The sequence below is a fragment of the Drosophila mojavensis genome, unplaced genomic scaffold, assembly GCF_018153725.1.
Source record: "Drosophila mojavensis isolate 15081-1352.22 unplaced genomic scaffold, ASM1815372v1 contig_74, whole genome shotgun sequence".
Taxonomy (NCBI): Eukaryota; Metazoa; Arthropoda; class Insecta; order Diptera; family Drosophilidae; genus Drosophila; species Drosophila mojavensis.
This window is the reverse complement of record NW_025318899.1, coordinates 25,142,329-25,160,418: the sequence shown is the minus strand read 5'-3', so window position 1 is coordinate 25,160,418 and position 18,090 is coordinate 25,142,329. Positions and strand designations below refer to the sequence as shown.

The 18,090-nt window shown below is 43.5% G+C and overlaps 2 protein-coding genes across 5 annotated transcripts; one reads left to right on the top strand and one right to left on the bottom strand.

The window, feature by feature from the left end:
- Positions 1 to 76: 76 nt before the first annotated feature.
- On the bottom strand, positions 77 to 18,001 carry LOC6583559 (speract receptor). 4 transcript variants are annotated; one of them, XM_032731599.2, is made up of 17 exons: positions 17,899 to 18,001; positions 5,435 to 6,092; positions 5,050 to 5,359; positions 4,743 to 4,993; positions 4,554 to 4,625; positions 4,341 to 4,486; positions 4,114 to 4,273; positions 4,034 to 4,039; positions 3,860 to 3,950; positions 3,312 to 3,499; positions 2,577 to 2,795; positions 2,413 to 2,517; positions 2,276 to 2,347; positions 2,011 to 2,185; positions 1,286 to 1,956; positions 578 to 1,227; positions 77 to 514 (listed from the first exon to the last, which is right to left on the bottom strand). In XM_032731599.2, exons 2-17 carry the CDS (start codon positions 5,849 to 5,851, stop codon positions 298 to 300), a joined length of 3,750 nt encoding a protein of 1,249 aa, XP_032587490.1. In that variant the 5' UTR covers positions 5,852 to 6,092; positions 17,899 to 18,001; the 3' UTR covers positions 77 to 297. The 4 variants fall into 4 exon arrangements, with proteins under 4 accessions (XP_032587490.1, XP_043865580.1, XP_032587491.1 ...); XM_044009645.1 differs by having other exon boundaries at positions 2,577 to 2,756; XM_032731600.2 differs by lacking the exon at positions 4,034 to 4,039.
- Positions 11,098 to 12,148, top strand: LOC6583558 (phospholipase A1 2). Its single transcript, XM_002009188.4, has 3 exons — positions 11,098 to 11,175; positions 11,235 to 11,352; positions 11,408 to 12,148. The coding sequence occupies exons 1-3, from the start codon at positions 11,130 to 11,132 to the stop codon at positions 12,111 to 12,113; spliced, it is 870 nt and encodes a 289-aa protein (XP_002009224.1). The 5' UTR covers positions 11,098 to 11,129; the 3' UTR covers positions 12,114 to 12,148.
- Positions 18,002 to 18,090: the final 89 nt, after the last annotated feature.

Sequence of the window (18,090 nt, the reverse complement as noted above, 5' to 3'; positions counted from 1 at the left end):
CTAAATCTAAGCTACTGTCTAAACTATTGTATTCATGTTGTATACAACGACTAGATTTGTAATCACTCTCACAATATGCTGATACTATTACACACACATATATAGCAAAGAACTACGCCGGGTTAGTTCGGCTTGAGATATGGGATTGGCTCGTAATAGAGAATATATATATTCAATTACATACGTATGTAGGGGCCTTATGCACCCTCTAACAACACTTAAAGCAACTGACAAGAGCTGAACACCACTATAATACTTCTCATAATCTTAAATTTTGCTAATGAGCTTCATTCTAATCTAAACCTCGACATGATTTAAGAGCAGAGGCGTATTGACCGTCGGATAGGAGAAAGGCCTTTTCTTTTGCTGCTGCTTCTGCTGCTCCTGCTCCTGCGCTTCGATGTGTTCGATACTTTGGCAGGATAGCGTCGACTCCTCATGGCGTGAGTGTGTGGAGCCGCCGGATGAACGCCGCAAGCCAGTGTAGGAGTCCACCTCCAATAGGGCTTCGTCACTGAAAAGAGGAAGAACCTGATTAATTACGCTCTGTCATAATGAAGCTAAAATCAAAGCATACCTATGATAACGATGATGCTCCAGCATATTGCCAGCTGCGAAGCGCAGCTTCTTTGGAGACTCGAGACTAGAGGATCGAGTAAGCGAGTTCCGTGGCAGGCTTTTCTGCTTCAATGAGGACCGTATGCCGCATTCATTGGCCTGCTCCTGGGCTTGTTTGATGGTGCCTTGGATGAACTTGTTCAGCGCCCGCGAGCCACGCCGTTGGGATCGCTCATAGGTGCGACGCACGCGCGCCTCTTCGTCCTCACCCATCAGCCAGTAGGTGCGCTGCTCGCCCTTGCCTTTCATTGAGATTATGCCGCGCTCTTGGTAATGATAGCCACCCAATCGGTCCAGCAGCTGCCGGCACTGCCAGCTGCAGTGGATTTTCAGCGGCACTCCGCTTGACTCCATGCGCGACGCCGTGTTGACCGTGTCCCCAAACAGGCAATACCGCGGCATCTTAAGGCCCACAACACCTGCGCATACGGGACCTGAGTGTATGCCGATGCGAAGTAGTAGCCGATTGGTGGGTCGATGACGAATCTTGAATTCAGACACGGCGCTGAGCAGGTGCAAGGACATTGTCGCGATCTCTGCGGCATGCAGATCACCGTTGCGCAAAGGCAGCCCAGATACGACCATATAGGCATCGCCGATGGTTTCCACCTGTTTCGAAGAATGAAGCTTTTAAATATTTAACATTTCCTTATGCAACGAAACTCACTTTGTAGACATCGTAATATCCAATGATGGAGTCGAAGCAGGTGTACAGATCATTGAGGAAGTCCACCACCTGAAGGGGCGAGCTCTCCGCCGACATGGCCGTGAACCCGACAATATCGCTGAAATAAATGGTTACTTGTTCATAGTGCTCGGGGTCCACTTTGTGGCCCTTCTTCAGCTGGTCGGCCACGCAGCGTGGCAACATCTCATGTAGGAGGGCATCAGTCTTTTTCTTTTCTTCTTGCAGCTGATCCGTGCGATCGTCCACGAGCGCCTCCAAATTGTTGGCGTACTTTTCCATCATAGCCATCATATTGTCAAAGATGTTCGGTCTCATTCCCTTGCGTAGGGGCCTTAGCTTGGTGCGTATGGCCTTAAACTCCGGGCGATCCTCGGGCCGCTCGGCCCAGCACTCCCGTAAGCACTCGCTGACGCAATCGAAGGCGGTTTCGAGGGGCTGCAACGATGGGCGGTAGGGATGCAGTTGATCCTGTGGCTGCATGACTTTCTGCAAGCACTGCATAGGCGTCAAGCCCGTCTCCCCAAACGGACCTCGCCGCACATGCATCTCGTACAGCAATATAGCAAACGAATACGCATCTCCGCGCTGTGTGCCCATAACCATCGATGAGGGCCCCTGCCTTAAAAGTTCTGGCGCTCGATAGAGGAGTTCTGTAAGAAAGTCCGTAAATATATCAACTGCCACCATTAAGGCAAAAGACTCACTGAGGCACTTAGCCGACATATGTTGCATGTCCGTGGAGCTGTCCTCGATGCCCTGCTTGAAAGCAAACAAGCCAAAGTCCGTCAACTTGACCACCCATCGCGAGTCTACGAGGCAGTTGGACGTGCACAGCGACCCGTGGAAGCGAATGGGCGACTCGTGCAAGTAGATGACGCCCTGCGGAAGTCAGAATGCTGGGGTCAGATACGAACACAAGAATCAGCGGGAGGAGATGCCATTAGTATAATGTTACACAGCAGCACTCACGCGTATGATGTCCGCCACCATGGAGGCAATGAACATGTTGTCCAATTTGACGTCCTCGTTCTCCAGTATATCCTATAAATATGAAGGGTGGTTAGTCTAGGCTGTCGCCATAGATTCAGCAGCAGCAGATGACCGACCTTAAGACTGCCACGAGTGCAATATTCGCTGATGATGCAGATGTTGGGGGGTTCCGTGCAGGCACCGATAAAAGCGCAAATATTGTCATGGCGTGCGTCCCTCAGCTATTTGCGAATGTGAATGAAATTAGGTCTGCCATAGCTTTGGAGATTCATTTGCTTACAAGCTTCAATTCCTTCTTCATTTCCCGTGTGATGTCCACACTCTTCTTGCGAACCTTCTTGATTGAATAGAGCTGGCCCTTGTACAGTCCGATGGGCGTGAAGATAGTCGTATAGCGAAAGTCGGCGTCGGGGTTGGAGCTCAGGCTAACCTGGCTGGTGCGGATAAGGGGATGGGTGGACTGCGGAGGAAGACGACGTGGCAATTGATTTATGAGATTCTGTCAAACATGAAATACCAGAATATCGCTTAAACACTGAGTGCCATCGAAATGAGAACATACACAGACAATATATAAATTTGTGTAAACATATTTAGCTAAAATAAGCAATAAGACGTTTTGCATTTTTCACATTTCTATTCTATCATAATTTAAATATATTAAACCACTCAAAAAGCTCTAATTGATAGTTTCCACCTATGGATATTCATGAATAAAAATCATAAGATAGTCATATATAATTTTATATCAGACCTACAGCTACCGTGCTTTCTGAGATCGACGATCGACGACAAAACAAAGCTATTATACTATTATTTTCAACGGGTTCAGCGTAAGATAAAAAGAATATTTAGGTCTGCTTTTGTTTGAGTTTGCTGACAACAATCTATTCTGTGTATGCTTCTTGAATGTCTTCTAAATATATGTATATGTCTTTTTGCATTGTTCCATAGTTATCAATATATTATGATCAAAACTAAATTGCACTGAGTTAGGTAGCCAATCACAACTTACTCGTGTAGCCTTTTGGGTTTGCTGTTCGCGCTCATTGTCGTGAACCTGAACCTCGCGAAAGTCAATTTTCCAGAGGAGGCTGTCCAACTCCTGTTCGTACCTCCAGTTGCGATAAAGAACCAACGAGACAACGCCCAATAACAGAAGAGCGCCGCCAGCGATGCCCGCCGATATTTCGCCAGTATAATCTAAAATTTAGAAATGAAAATAAATGAGCTTGCTTGAGTTGATATTTTGCAACTTGGAGATATTCTGAGCCCAATGAAGAGCTGATATTTCAGTCGTTATATCCTTCTTTCACTCTGATTACTGCGTGGTTAACGCACCGAATACGCATGGATTGCAGAATGGGCAATTCTCTGGGCACTTAATTATTAAAAACCTCGTCTTCTAGTTGGCCCTTCTTGATAATGATCTATTATGGAAAGAAAGACAGACAGGGAAGGAAGGACAACAGACGGGACATAGAAACATAGATATAAAGATTCTATTGTATATTCGGAATTCGTATTGTTAATGGGTTCAGATTTGAAATGTAAGTAACTTACTGACGCACTTCTCGCCACCGAAACCACAACGCGGAGCAGCCGCAGGCCGCAAACCACCAACCCAATCGATGCTGCGATACAAGTTCAAGTCCTGCAAAGTTATAAATGAAGAATGATTAGCCTTAAAGAAGGACCAGTGTTTGAATGGGTTTTTGCTATGCCAAAAGCGCTTACCTGCTCCTGGACGGCAAGTGTGAAAAGGCAATGTTTCTTTTTATGAAAAATACCACCAATACTGACGTAGGATTACTTACCGGCAAAGCCTCACTGGTTCTGTTGCTAGTCTTATGGCTGAAGGTGCCCACGGGAAGGAGACCCAGAGCCGTCTGGTTGCGGCTGTTGCGGAATGTTCCTCTCGCTAATACTGTGTAGTTGCCAGCAGCGTCTCCATTTTCATCGATGTACACATGATAGCTGTGCATCGCAAAGAGTGCGCAAAGAGGGTCAGTGGAAATTCTGTCTCGCTTGCTGGGATACTCACCCCATGGCGCTCAGATAGCGCGAGCCCTTGATAGCCGACACAATAAGACTGCCGTTCCTAGGTCTGCCACCGGACTTTAAGACGGACATCAATGCATTAGCGTAGAGATGAACGGCATCATAGAGATAGGCTGCCTCAGCGCTTATCTTGGGGTGAATTGCAATAATAGTTTGTTAACGGGCATTGGGATAACAGAGGAGGACTCGGACTAACCTGCTTCGCGCCACCGAAGAGACCCAATGGGTTGGGGAAATTGAATGGCGGTCGCTCCATGTATTTGTTGACCTTCACAGAGCACGCAAAAAACAAGGCAAAAACAAATGTTTGATAGTGGGGAGGGAAAAGGCAGTATTATTAGGAACAGATGTACCGCATTAACCAGGGCGTGCCCGGTGAACATACCTCATTGGCGAATGTGGCGAAGGAAACCGGCGCTGTGGGAACAATCCCGAGATAGGACTGAAATGCCTGCGCCGCCAACGGCTCCACTTTCTCCATCAGAAGGCCTCGCAGATACTTTTCTGGCTTGACTGGGTCATACTGCTCAATATCGATGCCAACCACAAAATAGTCTCCACGAGAAAGTAGACCTCTCTGCTGCAGGCTGACCATGAGACCCACGTGCTCATAGTAGTGTCCAAGAATTAGGTAAACTACGAACAAAATGCATCAGGACGTCCTATTACAATCTGCGTATGACAATACTTACTACGAGTATTCGCATGGGTTTCATCCACTAGCTTATCAAACGGATTGGCCATAAAGCCGTGATGGTAAATCGTGCTCCACGTACGAATATCCCGCACAACTACACCTGCGCCGCTGAGTGTGGCGAGTATGGTCTCCGCCACGGGCTGGTACTGACTGCTGGTATCGTCCAGGTACAGGAAACTCACCTGTGTCCAGTTGAAGGCCAACAGCAGAGCCACCACGGATTTCGAGATCTGCGTGTCCGGTGGTCGGGTCCTTGCAAACGTCGGAAAATCCAGCTTGTTCGACGGATCTCTATGTGTGCAGTACTGTCATTATTCGGGTGGGAATTGAATAAATGATCAAGAGGTTAGAGACATTATGAGCTATTGATTGGCACCTACATAAGATATCATTGGCAGATTAAAGGCAGCTGCCATGCGGCCCTCGTGAACGCAAGTTTCCTGTGGTCCAATATAAGCAGCCACCTGCTGCGTCCACAATGCCGCCGTTTGTCGTATGCTGGCGACCTCGTCGCCATAGGTCTCCGCCACAACGAACTCGAGCGAGTGGCCCAGGTCGCCCAATTTCCCGGCGTTGATCTGCTCCACCGCGAGCGATATAGCACCCGAAATCGTGATGCCTGGCCGCTGGTAGTCCAGGTTTCCCGGTCGACGTTGGGAGCCCGTAAGGTAACCCAAGGTAAAGACCTCCCCATAGCAACCGGGGCACTGGTATACGCAGAGCAGGAGGAACAGCAGCCCGGAGTAGCGTAGAAGGTATTGACTGCTCGGAGGGAAAGCAATACGGGTTGTACTCATTACGTGCCACGAGGGTTGCGTAGGGCTAGCTTCAGGCAGTTCTTTGACAATGTAGTCGCTTCGTTTAATTTAATTGCACTCGGATGGCAGTAGCTCCTCTGCTGGCAGTGTTACGATAAGTCAAGGCTCTTTGGCGGGTTGCACCATTTTTGTTGAATTTACAGCTGCGGCAACAGCTCCGTTGCCCTCTAGTTGTAATGACATTCACTCGATGGCCGTCCCTCTCCTCCTACCAGTATTTCTGTGGGCGAGATTACACACTTAATACGCTTATCCTGTTTCTTCTTATCTAATATTGCTCACAAAGTAAAATACATGAGCTGCACATTTTGTGGCCGTCACGTTGAGTTTTAATGAAGTTATAATTATTTCATTAAGATCTCTATTGAATCATCAGTCCGCCTACTCGCCCGAGGGTGCGATATTTAACAAAATAAGCCTATGGTCTACAAAGTCAGGGCTAACACTCCAATAATTCTATGCTTATACATACATATATAGTAAATAACACACACGCGCATACACACTTACACATAAGCACGCGCTCTGCTAACTGCGCAGCTTACGTATCGTCTGCCCTTGGTCAAACTTTCAGAGCGTACTAATGGCATTAATATGTTCGTGTTTACCAAAGCACAGTCTACAGTGTTATTATACCATAATTTGGAGGAAAGGGGCATGGTATCAATCACAGTAAATCAACCTAAGCTTAAAAAACGACTTAAAATTATGAATACTGATTGATAATGAGTAAATACGATGAGCTATCGATAATGCGTATGGCATACACTAACCAAACAACATAACCATATGGCTGCTTACAAGATTGCTGCCTTGTAGAGGATTGGCTCAATCGAGTTGACACTTTGTACGTTGACAAATAAATACATATAAATGCTCTTAAAAGTTGATTAAGAAATTCCATTCACAAGAGAAGTAAATGAACAATTAATTTCCCACATGCACAGCCCAAGCGTAGTTGGCGGGTTCTGGGATCTCTTAGTTGTTATTTTTATACCCTGAACCCATTTTCAATGAGAAATCAGGGTATAATGGTTTTGTTGAAATGTATGTAACAGGCAGAAGGAGGCATGCAGACCTCACAAAGTATATATATTCTTGATCAGGGCGACGAGTAGAATCGATTTGGCCCTGTCCGTCTGTCTGTCCGTCCGTCCGTCCGTATATATGAACGCGTCGATCTCAGAAGAATTTTTTATCCTACGTCCATGTATATCACCCGCATATCGAGTTTTTCTCCAGAAATCGAATTTTGATTTTTGTTGTCATTTACTCCTCACCACTATATCCACCCCCTCACCGACATATTTGTAAAAGGCCCATTTCAAATACTATAAACTTGTGCTTTGGCACATACACGCACTTTAATGTTATAGTCACAATCTTAAAGATTCATGAGCGTAGCCAATCAACAAGAAAAGTTATTAAGCAATTAAATTAAGCCCACACTGCAGCCAATGCGTGTTCATGCTTGTATCCCTGTGTTTTTCTGTGTGTGTCTGTTTCTTGTGTAAGCAGAAAGACTCGAAGAGTTATTGTGAAATATCAATTCTTCGAAGGGTTCAGGGGATTTCGTAGTCCAGCAGTCTCGACTAGAGCTTTCTTACTTATTCTTTAATACTCTTACACGAAAGTGAAATGAGTAAATTGGATTTGTGCAACGTCCGTCTTGCTATCCATCCGTTTGTTCGTCTGTCCTTCTGTCCGTGTGAACGAAATTTTTGTGAACTGTATTGAAGTATTTGGAACATATACTGGAATACTCCAGGAAAATTAGGGCATGGAAAATGCATTTTGCGGTATGCCAGAAATTGGTGAAGAGCTGAAATATTGAATGTATACGCATTGACTAACAAACATCAAAAATATAAGTTGAATATATCGACACCTATTGGGGGCATGGCAAATCGGGTAAAACTGTTTCCTCTACAGTTTTAAAGCTAGAACGCCGAAATTTTGTACGGGAGTAAATGTTACGATTCCATGAGAATCTATGATTATATGTCCATGGCTAGGAGCGTGGCAATTGAATATGAATATATAGAAAATTTTCAAAGTCCCTCTCTATTTACATGTTTATACTCATTCACGAAAGCGAAAAAAAAAAATCTGATATTCTAATCACTCTGCACTTCTTTTCGGCTCACATACATACAAACGATCGTATTAAAACGCGATCTGCTAACTGCGCAGCAAGCAGCGACTACGCTTGGGCTGCGCTGCAGTGTGGGCAACATTATAAGAATTTATTTGTTGAATAATTTCTAGACGTACAATCTTAATGAAACTTTCAGAACATAATCATAATGTTAAAATGTATGTACATTCCAAAGCACAAGTCTCTAGTACTTGAAATACGCCTTTTACAAAGGTGATGGTGAGGGGGTGGATATAAGGGTAAATTACAACAAAAATCGAAATTATATAAAATACATATAAGTCTACATTTAAAATTTGGAAGCTCTAGCTCGAAAGGTGTTGGAGATATAATTAAATAGCTAGCTTTCGATAAGGTTTTTAATCGATAATAAAATGTCGGGAGTAGTTATCGATATATAGAGAAACACTCGATGTGCGCGTAATATACACGGACCTAGGAAAAAAAATTGCAAGTCTCTAGCTCAGCTCGTTGCCCTGATCAAGAATATATATACTTTGTGGGGTCTGCCACGCCTCCTTCTGGCTGTTACATACTTTTAACAAATACCTACCGATTGGGTGTTTCAAATGAGGGATAGACGGACATTATTAATGTGAATAATGTGATAAAACAAAGACAGTTTTTGTTAAACAATATTTGTCTTACTTTTTGCAATATTCAATTAAAAGTGTTGCAGTGACCTATTCGAATTACAATGGCATCATTAGAGCTACTAAAAGCCACCCCAGAGTAGGTTTGATTTTAGTGATATGGTTGTGTTCCCATTAAACTAAGAACTTGTGTTTGCTTGGATACGTTTCCCATATATGTAGCTCCGACATATCTTAAACACTAATTGATTGATAGAAACGATTAAATCACTGCTTCCACTTGTGTGGGCATGGAGCATAAATTGCCAACTCGAACTCCCTCACGACTCATCAAACGTCTCTCCATCTTCCCTCACAATTTCGGGGCATCAAAAATGATTTCTTGTTTCCACTAAAAAAGGCAATGTGGAATCGATGATGGTCACTCAAACCCAAAAAACTTCTACGTTTGGGGCTTTCTTAGTCGGGAACTTTTCTGATTGTTTTCTTCACAAGCTCTTTCCCACTTTTGTTTGGCTTTTTGTTTTGCGACTTTTGCTGTGGGGTGGCTTACGCTGCGTATGTGCGATATTTGCAAAGCCATTCCATTGCCTGCAGCTATCGCAGTTCTCAGAGTAATTTATTATATTGAATCGCTTTCAAACACTTCAAGGTTTGCACAAGCGGGCTATTTGATCACCCTTCAGTTCCCGCTCCTGCAGCTCTGATTGGCGGCATCCGCCCATAGCAAGTGTAACACGTCCCTCGCTTGGCTTATTACAATTCCGCATTATCACAACACAATTACCTACACAAGCCCCACACTAGGGTCTTAGTCTGGCATCACGTCCTTTCACATCCCGTTTCACGCATTCCGCGCATTCTGCGCATCATATTTGAGTAATGGAATTCGTTTGACGCCATCTACTAAGTAGGTGCCAAACGCATTCACACGCCGACTTGAGCATATTTCGAATTGAATAAATAGCAAAATTAACCACGTTTAAAAGATAATGAATCACTCGTACATAAAAGTAATGTCTGCTAACTATTTTATGTCTAGATAAGCCAATTTTATGAATACCATATTAATTTAACTTTTGAAAAAGAAAAACAGGACCGTTGCTGTCGGGCGTTACCCATTGCTGAATACTTATTCACTGTTTCATTGTATATGGATACATTTACATATATATACATAGATATATACACTACCTTGTAGTAAAATTACTTATTTGCAAATACTCAATATTTACAGTTGAAAGATAAACGCTTAGCCCATGGCATGATAGAAAGATCTGTTTTATAAAAGCGTATGCAACAGGTAGAGTGGATGTGCTCAAGTTCGTTTTACTTGACGTTTATACTATACTAATATTGACTCTATCGTTATTTGGTAATAGCTCATCCTATATGATATTGATTGATGCTTTGATTTCCTGTTTAACATAGCATGAATACTATAAAAGATAAAAGACAAAATTGGTATGTTTATCTTCCTCTTCCCTAGACATTGGCAAACAAGTATTTAAATCGTATTTCCATAAGAAAGTTGATCTAAGCTCACACACCGCACAGTAGGCTGGGTTGGGTCGCAGAGTGCAGAGTATTCCTTAGTAGGGCACTCCCGTCTGGACCACTCTTTCGCGTTACATATAAAAGCGAGTAGGAAGATAATCCCTCGCCAAACGCTGTACTCAGCGTTACGACTGGTTATAAATGGGTCGGTATTATTTAATAACAGACGCTTGTCCATAAATCCAGCGTGTGCCTCAAGCGCTTGACGTGTTCACTGAGCCGGCACGAAGAGCTTGGAGCGCTTGGAGCTTAGTTAGTAAATGGGTGCCGGATCCATGGCGTTTGGTTAATTGCTGCCGCGTGCACTTGACAGACAATTTCGCAAGCAATTTATCTGCTCCGTTAACGCTGGCTCGAGTGCACAGCCAACACTTTGTTCTCAAACTGCCGGATTATTGGAGTCTATGAGCGACAAATGAATTTTTAAGCACACACAGCTTAGCTGTGGAGCCTAATAAAGACAACTGCCCATCAAACGGGGTCGATATCTTGTATAGGCCATGTGGGAGTGTCAGAAGCTGTGCAGCGTCTGTCTGGCTGACAGCAATGCATGCAATGCCAGAAGTAGCAGCGCCTCTACCCTTGCCAGGTGCGGGACCACCTCGAGCTGTCAGCTATTAACGAGTAAACTGCTTTACGGTCAAGTAGCTGAACGGACAAGCAGCGGCTGACGTCGACAGGGTTTGAACTTGATCTGTCAAGCAATTAAATGCAATTTGTTTGCAGCTATCCGATTAATTCGACTTGGCTGCAACAAGACTCATAAATTACTGTCGCTACTATGCCAGAGAGCAGGCTTTAATGTATCGTATACGGGCTGGAATCATTCCGAAGATATTTTGATTAGGCGCGCTTATTGATAATCTAATCTAATCAGCATTTGCTATCAGCAATCAATAATGCTCGATACCTTGCCAAGGGCTGGATTTAGGCTTCAGTTGAGTGGAAAATGCTGTTCATTGATGTACTGCTTGGTTGCCTTCTTCTGGCTGCGGGTAAGTAAAGCAACTGCAGGAGTGCAACAGAACAATTCTGGCAACAATTTATTTTGCAGTTGATGCAGCTCCAGAATATCTGCTCTACACCCGTCGCAATGGAAGCACGCCTCAACGTGTTAGGCCAGAGGTGGAGTCGCTACTGCGCTCTTCGTTCTATGCCTTGGATCCAATTGTGTGAGTCATCCGAATCTAATCAATAATCCCATCTGACTGTCCACTCCGGCTACAGAGTCTACATACCTCGCATCCCCGGCGATGGCGCTAAGCACTTGAAACTCATTGCGGCCCTGCTCGAGCGGGAGCCTTGCAATGTCTTCGCTGTGCAGCCGGACGAGAAGCAAAGCAACTCAGAGATTGTGGACAGTGTGAGTGGCTTGTTGATCATGTTGCACCGCCAGTTTAATGTCCCGCTCAAGCAGAAGCAGCTGGTGGGTTTTGGGGCAGGTGCGCACTTGGCTGGAGCCGTAGCTTATCTCGTGCAGCAGCAGCTCGGCGACCCTTTGCCACACATCACAGCACTCGATCCACCTATCGCCATAGATGCGCTAGAGCATAAGCTGTCGACTCAGGACGCCGTGCACGTGGAGGTGATTCACACCAATGGCCAGGGCCTGGGCACCATGGTGCGATTGGGCGATGTGGACTACTATCCAAATGGTGGGCAGCAGCAACCCGGCTGCGATGAGGCGGCAGATCCAGACTCCTGCTCGCACGAGCGAGCCCTCGAGCTGGCCGCCGAGATGTGGTCACCGGTGAACAACCTGCTTTGTGCCCAATGCGTGTCGGAGGAGCAACTGAGTGCCAGCAGCTGCCGCTGGACCCTGCATCGCATGGGCGAAGGCGCAGCAACTAGCGGTGCCTCGGGCATTTATTATCTAGAGACGCGAAGCAGCGCCCCTTTTGGAAAGGGCGCCTTCCACATCTCCTTCTTGTAGGGCACATCACAATAAAGAGCACCCCATAGTATAAATGAGTGAACGATTTCCTTGGTCATTAATCACAGGCTCCAGGCGCTCTTTTTCCAGCCAGTCAGTTCGCACCATTTGTGCCGATGGGTGTCAAGCGCCCAACGCATTCATTACTTCAAAATCAATTTTAGAGCCTCTGGCTCAAAGTTTGATGTACGTGACGCACATATTGCGTATACGCCCCGTTCGTCGGCATTGTCCGTGTGTATCTCTCAAAAAGTTGTCAGCTTCATCTTTGTTCAAAGCTCGACAGTATTTCGAATTTTTCTTTGTAGATAATGGTACATAGATTACTGCTAATAAAGTGAGCCTAATGAGCAGTTCCATACTTGAATGGACCAATTTGAATTCCTTTTAAGTTAAATTTGTTTCGACTTGAGCCGAGTTGTAAATTTATTGACTTCGAAGTCAACTAATAGACGTCGAGTTTCTGTTTTATTCTGTCATCGTTTTTGGCTACATTTACTGTGAAAGATCACTGACTGCACAGTCGGTCGCACCCAAGTGCAATATCTTTACTTATTGTTGCCGTCATAGTGCATTTTTGCGATACATTAGGATGGCATTCCGTTGTGCTGCTATGTCTCGAGTTATTCCTGAAAGGGGTCGACTGCTTGGAATGAGCAAGCGGGCGCGACTCGTCCTTTGTCCTTGCACAGCAAGCAAATGCCAACAGACACGCCCACAGTGTCGGCCCCTGCGTGCGTGTCAGCTGAAAGTCAAACTTAAGCTAAACTGTCACAAATTGCATTTAAATTGCACTGCACATGAGTTTATCTCCACGAGTCGGGATGTCTCAGCCGGCGGAAACGGGCCAAGGGCGAAGTGTTTTATAGCAGAGTCAATTTTCAGAAATACCTGACATCATTCCATAAACCCGGAAAACATTGCGATTACTAAGTATTTACGATAGACAGATAGTAAAACGTTAGTCGGTCGCCATTTCGGACTGTAAATAATAATTGTCTTTAAGTAAAGGTCGACAGTCGATACTCGATGATCGATAAGCGACGGTCATTATTGTTATCGGTTAAGCCCCTTTACAGCATTAAGTTATAAAATTATATCTACATGCATCCGAAGTGCTAGAGTCCCAAAAATTTTCGTTACTCTTTAATTTTAATTTTATGCAAATAAATTTTGTCGTTTTTAATACTGGTTTCAAATATTACTACATTCTTGAAATCGCAGTTCAATTGTATATTTGCATTTTTATTTAACTGATAAATATTCCAACAGAATATATATTATGTTCTGAACATTAAATATCCCTTTGAATCATCTAGTGGATTTGGGTCTCTCATGTATTTCGCTCAATCTAAAAGCACTCCTGGGACCATTTATTTGATTTTTTATTGTATCTCAATATTTTATTTGTATCTCAGTTAGAGATTAGTCTCATTATAATAACTCAGCGTGAAAATGGAGGTTTAGAAGGCGGCGAGGCAGCCCTGTGGAATATATCATATTCAAGGGAGCGTCGTCATAGCCCAATGACGCTATAACCGTATAAATTTGCTCATATAAGTCTGCCTGTCCGTCTGTGGGAACGTAACTAAATGTGAACTTTTATCCCTACTATAGATTAAAAACTATATAAAAAAAAATTGTATAATATCTTGCGAAGTTTATGACTGGAATTTTACCATTTGCCTCCTTCAGGAACTCCGGTTGACTTGGCTATGGCTCGTTTCATAGTACATTATTAATTTGATATGCCGAAAGGTAGAAATAAAATAAACCGTTAATTGCGATTTTCGTAGCGGTTGCTCTGAGCGCCGCAGAGCACACAATAAAATTCATCGACATCCATTGCCCTCACACATAGATACATATTACATACATGTGTGAGTGTGCGCACATGTGGATGGTTGTGTGAAGGCATAGTTAAGGACTTAAAGCTGAAACTGAATCGGGCCAAGCAGGCATTAAACACACAGCGAGGTGCCCGACTGAGTGTTAGCCGAAGGCTTAACGTCTTTATTTGACTATTCGGCGTCAGTTGGCCTTAAAATCTCCGTTTAGTTAGAGGTTCGTAAAACAGAAGTACCCCCACATACAGCCCACAGCACGATGAGCCAATCAGTGCTCGTTGGGTGGGCCATTAGATGCCGCAGCTCTACCCCCCACACAGAATCTGAATCCCTGGTAATTTCTGCCGTTTCGCCCATTGTTTTATTCTTTTTTGCCGCACCATAAATATTACCATTTCACACAGACGCACACTCGAACCGCACTGCTTCCACCGAGGAATGATTCTTCAGCTTTGCTTTTTGTAATGTTAATTAGCACTGAAACTCAACCTCTGAGTGATAGGAATAGAAATTTGGCCGACCAATGAAGTCATTTAGCCACCTCTCTATTAAGTTTCCAGCCACCAGTTGTGATGCCAAATTCACATTTATTAATTTATATCATTTAGCGCAGATATAAACATAAATATTATTAGCTAAAGCGAATATTTTAGATGGTGTAATGTCATTGAATTACTATTTATATACCCTAAACACTAAGAGAATAGCTAACCATAGTTTATATACACCTAATAACATAATAAATCCAATTTACATATTTTTACATCATTCATAGACGATTCATACCTGTTCATTTCTAGCACTTTCCGTGTCAATCAATCTTTTTCGTTTGCCTATATATGAGTTAAGACTTTCGACAATCTAAGGAGGCTGGAGAGTCCAGTCAGACTAATTATCATTATTGGACAATTTATATTGGATGAATATCGTTATAATGGACATATGCACCCTGATCTGCGGGACGCAAATATTTAGATGGGGAAGAGTTAAGACTTTCGACAATCTAAGGAGGCTGGAGAGTCCAGTCAGACATTCAAGGGTAGAACCTAACCAGTTGAACAGATTTAGTTCAGTTAATATTCGGACTAGAGAGAGTTTAGACCTATTGTTCCAAATTGTATAAAATATATTATTTCATTGAACACAAAGTTGTTATATATTCACAAGAACCCAACACAGCGTCCCCAATCACTAGTACTCTAGTATGGGAGCGCTTAACTTATGTATACAGCTATACATCTGTTCCAGGATCGATTATTATTCCCACAGAGGCAAGAAAATCGAAGAAAATAGCCTTTAAGATGTAACTTTAACTTACTATTTACACGCTGACAATTCTCGTCGGAGATTGAATTTTATTATAAGGTATTGACGAGTCTCAGTTCTCAGAGATAAAGACGTAAGGGATAATAATATACATAAGTATATTGCTTTTCACATATTTGCTTTGATTCATTTTGAATGAAATTTAATTATGGATTAATATTGTCTTCCATGGAAACAACATGATTTATCTGTAAGCAGGCGGCAATTAACAGGTTCTCACACCTGTATTGCTTAGTCGGGTTTGTGCCTTATCGCCTGTGCACGAATTACTTTTATGGTTATGTTAATTCGCTGTCAACATTTTTATGGGATGTTACTTAAACAGCCGCCGACTCATGTACGCACCTGCACCCCACTTTCTTCACTAAAACTGGGCCACTCTTGTTGCTTGTTGCCGACATATGTTTACTTCTAATGGGCGGGGCCAAGGGCAGTGCAACGTTTGTTGACTCGGCTGTTCGAAATGTTGTACATACACTGGCCACATGCAACGCGCCGCAAACTATACACCACATGCCACATGCCACATGCTACAGGCCACAGCAAGAGGGCTTCAGATAGTGTCCGGGCCTGTTTTGCATTTAGCAAGTGATAAGAGGGCCATGTGACTGATTGAAAATCCATCTACATACGGAATTTAATTAAACGTACATGCGACCACATTACCGCGCGATAACAGGTGCTCCACTCGTGGGTGGCTTGGTTGGAGCTGCGGGTGCCTCAGAAAGCAATTTGCGGGTAATTTGCGGACAGTTTTAATGCTGCTCACGCGTGAGCATGCAAAACCGCTTAATCGGCATAATCTCTTAACCCACATTCTCTAATCAGCATTATTAATTTATAAAGGCATTGGAATTTATTTAAATTTAATGTCTAAGACGTGATAAGGATATGACAGTAACGTCTGCCGCTTATCGAGTGCGCCACAAACTTTCCATGCCATCTGTCGGGTGGCTCGCTTTGGCTAACAGCCATTGCCATCCATCATATTCGCAAAGCTCTGATAACAAAAACAACAGCAATGCACTACATAACAGCACAGCTGCCAATAAATGTGTGTACCGTTGACTGTGGTCAGTGACAGGGACGTCGACGTTGACGTTGACGCTGACGCCGACGCCGACGCCGACGCTGACAACGACTTTGCGTCGATAGTGATGACGCTGAATGCAAAACGCACGCTTGCATATTGCGAGCAACAACACAAACGAAACGGGTCTGACAGCGGCCTCCCTCGCACTGCTCTGCACCTCGCCCACCCACCTCCCGCTCGCACATTCTGTGATCACATTTTAAGGCATGCCGTCAGTCGCATATGCTTATGGCGCTGACGTCGCAGCCGACGTCGCTGCCCGCGTCACTACATAGGCATGCCCCGCCGCCACGCGCCTTTTGCTATTGAGACTGACTCATTTTGGGGCTCACGCAAAAATCATTTAAAAGTGAACAAAAAAAAAAAAAAAAAAAAAAATTAATTAATTGCATTGTATGAGCTTTGTTTTTGCTGTTCAGCTGTTTACTCTGCAGCAGCAGCAGCAACTGCTGACATTGTTATTGTTGTGTTTATGACGCTTATCAATTATTTTCTCGTTGCATGCGAAATTTATGTAAATTAAATGCGAGTGCGGTGTTGTGTTTGCTACGTGCAATTGCATAATTGTCAATGGGAAACTTGGATGGGGGGCTTGGAATGTTCAGAGGACAAAGATAACGACAGCTAATTGACTTTGGCTTTAGCCAATTGGCATACATTTAAAGATTTAGGCAAATCGCATATCAATTTATATATATGGCTGAATGTGTTTTTATGGAGTAGCATATGTGCCTACTCACACATGCGTACGCACGCAGCAGTACACTCACGCAGAGACATCTTACTAACGGTACTTGAAATGGGCCATAAAACATGGCAGCTAAGTTAATTGTAAACTTTTCCTATTCATTTTATGCACATGTCCGCCCACATATTCGCATACTTACGTACAAATACAACATATAAATTATATACACACACATTTTTACATATATTTATGTATGTTTGCTTGCAGTTATTGTTGCTGTTGTTCTGTTGTTTAACAAATTTTGTCACGTTGTGAAGTGGCAAAGCAAAGCAAAGCAACGCGATTTCGTCAAAAATTGCACGCACTAAACGTACGCATAAAATTAAAAACTAGATATTCTCATTTTCATTATTATTTGCAGCGAAACACTTTGAGATGGTGTGATAATTAATTGGTGCCACATTTTTACACATCGAGCGGGCAGGTAGAGAAAAGATCTGTGCACTGCCACCAATCGTTTTATAAACACATTTTCCATTACACCTCGATCATTGCGCAGACAGCAAATATAAAAGAAAACAGATTGCGCTTTGGCTAATTTACTGACACCTGTTGCCAAAAGAAACGAACCGCCAATAATTGCGACAGATGTTGAGCATGCAAAAGAGATTGGAGATTCGCTCAAATCTTGCAAATGATGGTGAAATTATTTCAATTAAACAACCATTTCACGCGCGAGCTGATTTTTGTGTGTAAAATTCAAATATGTAACAGTTGCAGTTACCCATGAATTTGGGGCTTTGACATTTGCTGCAATTGCGAAACACTTACACGCACTCCACACAACCGACAATTCCAACCGTCAAATTCGCACTGAATAGAGCGGCACATTCTAATGGGACTGTGTGGACTCTATGGTCACACTCGCATCGGGTAAAGTTTATCGTGCTGTGACAATCGAACCGAATTTGTTGATCGACTATTGATACCAGAAAATAAATAAAAATACCAATACAACTTTTA

Coding starts and splice junctions, on each gene's coding strand:
- LOC6583559 (XM_032731599.2), bottom strand. CDS start 5,851: ATGAGTACAACCCGTATTGCTTTCCCTCCGAGCAGTCAATACCTTCTA. Junction 4,487..4,553: donor TCTTCGGTGGCGCGAAGCAG/GTTAGTCCGAGT, acceptor ATTCACCCCAAG/ATAAGCGCTGAGGCAGCCTA. Junction 4,274..4,340: donor CGCTATCTGAGCGCCATGGG/GTGAGTATCCCA, acceptor TGCGATGCACAG/CTATCATGTGTACATCGATG.
- LOC6583558 (XM_002009188.4), top strand. CDS start 11,130: ATGCTGTTCATTGATGTACTGCTTGGTTGCCTTCTTCTGGCTGCGG. Junction 11,176..11,234: donor TTGCCTTCTTCTGGCTGCGG/GTAAGTAAAGCA, acceptor TTTATTTTGCAG/TTGATGCAGCTCCAGAATAT. Junction 11,353..11,407: donor TATGCCTTGGATCCAATTGT/GTGAGTCATCCG, acceptor CTCCGGCTACAG/AGTCTACATACCTCGCATCC.